The following is a 5612-nucleotide window of genomic DNA, read 5'->3' on the forward strand; positions in this document are numbered from 1 at the left end:
TTTTTTAAAAAATAGTAATTAAAATTCATATTAACAATATTGTAATAATTTATTACTCATTACCAAATTAGTTAGCAATTTTAATATTTTATTGGTAAAATATACTTTATTTAATTAAAAATATTTATTAGATAATATATATTATATTTTAATAAATTATGTTAAAACATTTAACATACATTTTTTATTTTAAAAATTTTACTAATAAAAAAGTGAGATATAGTTTGAAAATAATTTTTTATCAATATAGAATTGCCTTTTTTAATTTTATTAATAAAATTAAATATTTCTAATAATATTTTTAATATTTATCTTTTTTTTAAAAAATAAAGATATTAAGAAATTATTATGTCGCTTAAGAATGGTTGAGACAGTTTGGTTGGGATGAAGTGTCCGTTTGATAATAAAAAATAAAGAAGATGTCCTTTCATGCATTGCTTCCAATAAAAAGGGTAGGCTCTTTAATTTTTGCCCATTATTTTATTCTTTCTTCTCCGTAGCTTACGTAATTTAAATTTTATATTGCAAGTTTAAAGATAACTAAACTATGGCACCCGTTAAACTATCATTGTCAGACATTTTCATGTGATTAATTGAAATGCCATGCTCAGCCGGGAAGTGAGCATGTGACTGTTTGCCGATGCCCCATGGCATGCAGCTCCCCAAGAGGTCAGTGAATGGCTCAGGCCTGTGTCACACACATAATTGAGAGCTCCCTAGCATTCATTAAGCATGCACGGATCAGGTCACAGGTCACAGCCCACATGCCATGTATCGTTCATTCATCGTTATAGCAAGCCAGTCCTTTACACTCAAAGCTGACAAAGCATTGCCATAACCAGAAGAATAACAGATGGGAAATTAAAACGTAGAAAGGCCATGCGCTCAACTGTCAACACTAAGGGATAAGGATACTTGACAAGGTCAATGGAGTCAGCCCTTAAGATATGGAGCAAGCTGTCCCCGTATACTTTCTCCACAAGTCATACATGCTGTCAGAGACTTAAGACAATCAATTGTCACTGCAATGAATTAAATTGCAAGGTCTCAGCTTTCGTACAATATATACTAGGGGATCTTGTAAATTGTGGCCTCGGTAGTTGTCGAAATTTAATGTTACTTTAGAAAGGACAAACACAGAATTTAATGTTACGGCAACAGAGTCTTCACAGAATATGTATGTCATGACATGGTCAACCGTTTAAATTTTAAAGGGCATATATATATATATATATATATATATATATATATATATATATATATAGAAATAATATACTGCAGATAAAACCGAGTAGATTGTTACGGACATACTTTCCTGATCGATCATCAGACCGATCAGGGAACCGATCATTTTTTGATCAGTCTGACGATCGATCAGGAAGACATGTCCGCAACGATCCATTCGATTTTATCCGCAGCATATTATTTCTATATATATATATATATATTCCATGCTCCATGATTAGTGAGGTGATCCATCACAGTCCGTTGTTGCTCTCAGGACGTAAAATAAAGGCTCAGATTAACGTCATGAACAGGAATTTATGAACTAAGAGAAATCTGTGAAGAAATTAAACAACCATGCACCATACAATGTATCGACCTTTAGCCTTTGTAAGAAGGATGATAAAAAAGATAGCCTAACAGATAAAAAGTGTCAGTGTACCTTCGAGAAGGATGGCTTTTAGCGAAGAAATTATGATGCTTAAATTTAGATTTTTTTTTTACTCGAATTAAGTTTTTGGAAAGAGACGCATGAGAAATTGAGAATCCCGTGCCAATGTTTCATCAGTCTGTTTAAGTATTTTAATAATGAAAGGAGAGAAGGACACACAGTAAAACCAAATACCTTGCGTTTATCCATCAATTGGTCCTGTATTCAACAGTTTGGACGGCAACACTGAGCTCATGTAAGCTTTCGATGGAGTCACATTGATGGCAACCCATCACTAACCCAAGTTTATTATTATTATTATTATTTAAATCTAATTTGACTAACCCTAAACTTCGATGATCCAACACTAGATATAACTAATCTCTAAACAAAACCCACTTTTATACAATTTTAGATAAAAATATATTTTTGGTTCCTCACTTACCCTCCTACTAATCTAACGGAGTTAAAGACTTTTTATAGAAATTCTTACTAACCAACTGACGAGTTAAGTACTACAACTGGTTTTTGTTACTCCGACGGCCCCGATGGATGCCGCGTTCTTCTCCCGCAGCATTCTCACCACGTGCGACATCGGAGGGCGGAGACTAGGGTTATACCCCAGGCACATCGCCGCCATCCCCAATACCTCCGCCGCCTCTCCGGCATCATACTCCCCGGCCAATCCGGGGTCCACCACCTCCGCCGCCCGTCTCTCCACGTCCCGCAGCACGGGGGCCATGTCCGCCGTCAGCCGCCTCTCCCTCTCCGAGTCGAACGCCTCCCCGCCGGTGACCAGCTCCAGCAGCAGCACCCCAAAGCTGTACACGTCGCTCTTCTTGGAGATCATCCCGGACCGCAGGTAGTGCGGGTCGACGTACCCTGGCGAGCCCACCACCATGGTCCGCCCGGGTCGCGGCGGCGCCACCGCCGCCGAGAAGCCGACGCGCGCAGATCCGAAGTCGCACAGCTTCGCCTCCATCCGGCCGTCGAGGAGCACGTTCGCGGCCTTCACGTCTCCGTGCACCACCTGAGGGTCGCAGCCCTCGTGAAGGTAGTCCAGCGCCTGCGCCACCTGGTGCGCCACCGCCACCCGCCGCGCCCACGGCAGCACCTCCCCGCCGCCACCATGGAGCTTCTCGTGAAGGCTCCCGTTCGGTACGTACTCGAACAACAAAGCCCCTTCTGCCTCTGCAACGCGGATCCAAAATTAACCTCGAATTAGGAAAGATGCCCAAAGATCAGCGATAGGAAACGGCGATTTAGGGCAGATAAAGGACCGCGGTCGTCGCAGTAGCCGAGGAGCCGGACGATGTGGGGGTGGCAGAGGCGGAGGAGGAGGTCGAGCTCCAGGCGGAAGGCATGGTGGAGGCGCTCGCAGGGGCGGTGCAGTTTGAGGGCGGCAAGGGAGGAATCCGGCAAGCGTGCAAGGTAGACGGTGCTGGATCCGCCTTCGCCGACCACCGCGGAGGGGGAGAACTTCCCGGTTGCCGACTCCACCTCGGCCCACCCCATCCGCCTCGGAACCGCCTCCTGCTTCGGAGCCGGAATCCCCTTCTCCGGTTCAGTTCCCGGACCATCGGCGACGCGGGCCCGGGCGGGACCCATCTCGAAGTCGTCCGAGCCCCCAAAGCAGCAACCGCTGAATGGTTTGCACCTTCGAAACATCTTGACGTACGCGACCGTAGCTAAAGAAATAGTTAGGACGGCGGCGGCGGCGAGAAGTAGAAGGATTATAAGCAGGGCCAAATGCATTGCATGCTACTGAGGCAAATAGGAGAATTGAATGAAGAATAGTAGGAATGGAGGATGAGCTAGCGAGCAAAGGGCGGAGGGGCAAGAATTTATATGGAGGTATCAGTTTCATTCATCAATAAAAAAAAAAAGAAAAATGATTGATGCTGAATAAAGAGGACGGCATCCAGTCAGCCTAAGTTGGATCAGTATTGTATTATATTGTATTGTGTGGTGGCCTACTAATGGGAGAGGGATGGTGCAGGGTTGAGTATAGATTCGATTTAGTTCAGAATCGATGGTTTGATGATTTAACGACTTGACAGTTTGAGAGTTTGACAGTTCAGAATCGATGGTTCAACGGTTGGAATCGTCAATTCGACGGTTCCTGGGAGGTCAATCATTAACCTTAGTTGTTTAAGACGGTTATAGTTCATGGTTCGGTACTACCGGTTTACTGTTAGCTACGGTTCATGGTTCTTGCATGGTTCACCATGATTCATTTCAAGATTAATGATGCAGATGTGTCACATGGCATTAGGAAGATTACAGGGATGGAGAGGGGCATTCTATTCATTTGGCATGTTAGGGCTTTAAGTGGGGAAGCACTGTTTATTTCGCAGAATGTGGGGGTGTGGGTCTTCTCCGCTGCGAGCAGGGGAGAAAGGACAAGAGGTTTTTAGGGCTCAGCCGCCACACTCTCCCTCAAGTTGGATGCCGCCTCATCTCGCCCTCATGCTGGCCGCCGCCTCTTCTCGCCCTCACGCTAGCCACCGCCGCACTCACCCTCACGCCGGGCGCTTAGCACAAGGGGTTGGGGGTTGTTTCCGCCACTGGGAGGAAGATGCACAGACTTAGTCGCCTTCACGGCCTCCGACAACGGCCAAATTAGAGCCCCTCTCACCGCCTTCGTCCGGAGCCAGATACTACCAGCGAGGGCTACCTCTGCCAGCCACACCTTTTTTCTCCATCACCTAGAGCCAGCTCCGGCGGCTCTACGACCGACCACGGCAGCTTTACAGTCGCTGTCTCCATTGTTTTCGACGCATATCTGATTCATCGTTGTGTTTCCGGCCATCTGTTATGTTTCCGGGCATCGAGCCGTCGTGTTCTGCCCTTGGTATCACTAGTATGACTGTGAGTCACTTTTACTAGCCTGCCTATGAGCCGTTAGTGTGTGTTCTGGCCTGCGAGCTGTGGACATATTTCAACCTACGTGTTGCCATTTGGATAAATGTTACGCCGGATGTCATGTCGTCGCTCCCAGATCCGGCTCCTCAGCTAACTCACATTCATCTACCCTTCGAGGCTACGACGACTTGATCAGCATCGCGACTAGCTCACTGATTCATCCGAGGGCGCCCCCCGGGGTCAGGGTATGTCACTGTACTCATCTTGTATTTACTTTGTTGTTCTACTGCTATTCGACCGCTTATACATTCGTGGGACCTGCCTCGAGCATCGGGGTACCAGGGACCGGGGCACCCCGGTCGCTGGCTACAGGTACTGCCGACCAGAGGACTGACAACTTGGTCAACACAGAGGACAATTGTTAGGATGTATACTAAAAGCCTAGCTTTTTGTATGAACATTTATTTTGAAATGAGAATCACATTGGTCAAATGTCTATATTTAGTAAAATGCAGTTGCCCATTTAATTTATATTGCAGATAACATGATGTGTGGTGTCACACAGAAGATCATGTTATCAGTTCCTTATAAATTATAAATAGTAGCTCACAACCAAGATGGATTGGGGAAAATCATTGGAATAGTTATAGTGTAATTTGGTACTAGTTTATCTTGACTATAAAATTACAATAGTACACTGTATGTATTGAGCAGGACCATTTGAGGTTGTTCCTTTTATATTGACTGCATACAAGAACATAACCTATGTTATTATGGATGTGTGTACTCTTAATCCCGATATAATAACAAGCACATATACTTAGTATTTATTTTTTAATTTATCAATGAGTGAGATTTATTCGTTAAATCAATAGGCCCAATAAGTTGAGAAATAATATTATTTTTATGGTGTGTTGTTAATTAAAGAAGGAAACTGTGTTCTAGTAATCTAGGTTGATGATGCCCCCTTGAGGAGCTCATAAGGATTGTCATGTAAACCCTGCAGGTGGACTTAGACCGACATGATAATGAAGTTGAGTGGTATTACTCTTGGAGCTAGATATTAATTAAGTGAGTTGTCAATAACTCATTT

The 5612-nt window shown here is 44.3% G+C and overlaps 1 protein-coding gene across 1 annotated transcript; it reads right to left on the reverse strand.

The window, feature by feature from the left end:
• Window positions 1-1888: 1888 nt before the first annotated feature.
• On the reverse strand, window positions 1889-3463 carry LOC121985165 (salt tolerance receptor-like cytoplasmic kinase 1). The gene is made up of 2 exons (XM_042538464.1): window positions 2935-3463; window positions 1889-2845 (listed from the first exon to the last, which is right to left on the reverse strand). The coding sequence occupies exons 1-2, from the start codon at window positions 3407-3409 to the stop codon at window positions 2163-2165; spliced, it is 1158 nt and encodes a 385-aa protein (XP_042394398.1). The 5' UTR covers window positions 3410-3463; the 3' UTR covers window positions 1889-2162.
• Window positions 3464-5612: the final 2149 nt, after the last annotated feature.

The sequence above is a fragment of the Zingiber officinale genome, chromosome 5B, assembly GCF_018446385.1.
Source record: "Zingiber officinale cultivar Zhangliang chromosome 5B, Zo_v1.1, whole genome shotgun sequence".
NCBI classification, from domain to species: Eukaryota; Viridiplantae; Streptophyta; class Magnoliopsida; order Zingiberales; family Zingiberaceae; genus Zingiber; species Zingiber officinale.

Bases quoted from the DNA above. Each gene is read 5' to 3' on its own strand.
- LOC121985165 (XM_042538464.1), bottom strand. From the start codon at position 3,409: ATGCATTTGGCCCTGCTTATAATCCTTCTACTTCTCGCCGCCGCCGCC. The intron at 2,846-2,934 runs GTCCTTTATCTG...TCCGCGTTGCAG, and splicing joins CGGCTACTGCGACGACCGCG to AGGCAGAAGGGGCTTTGTTG.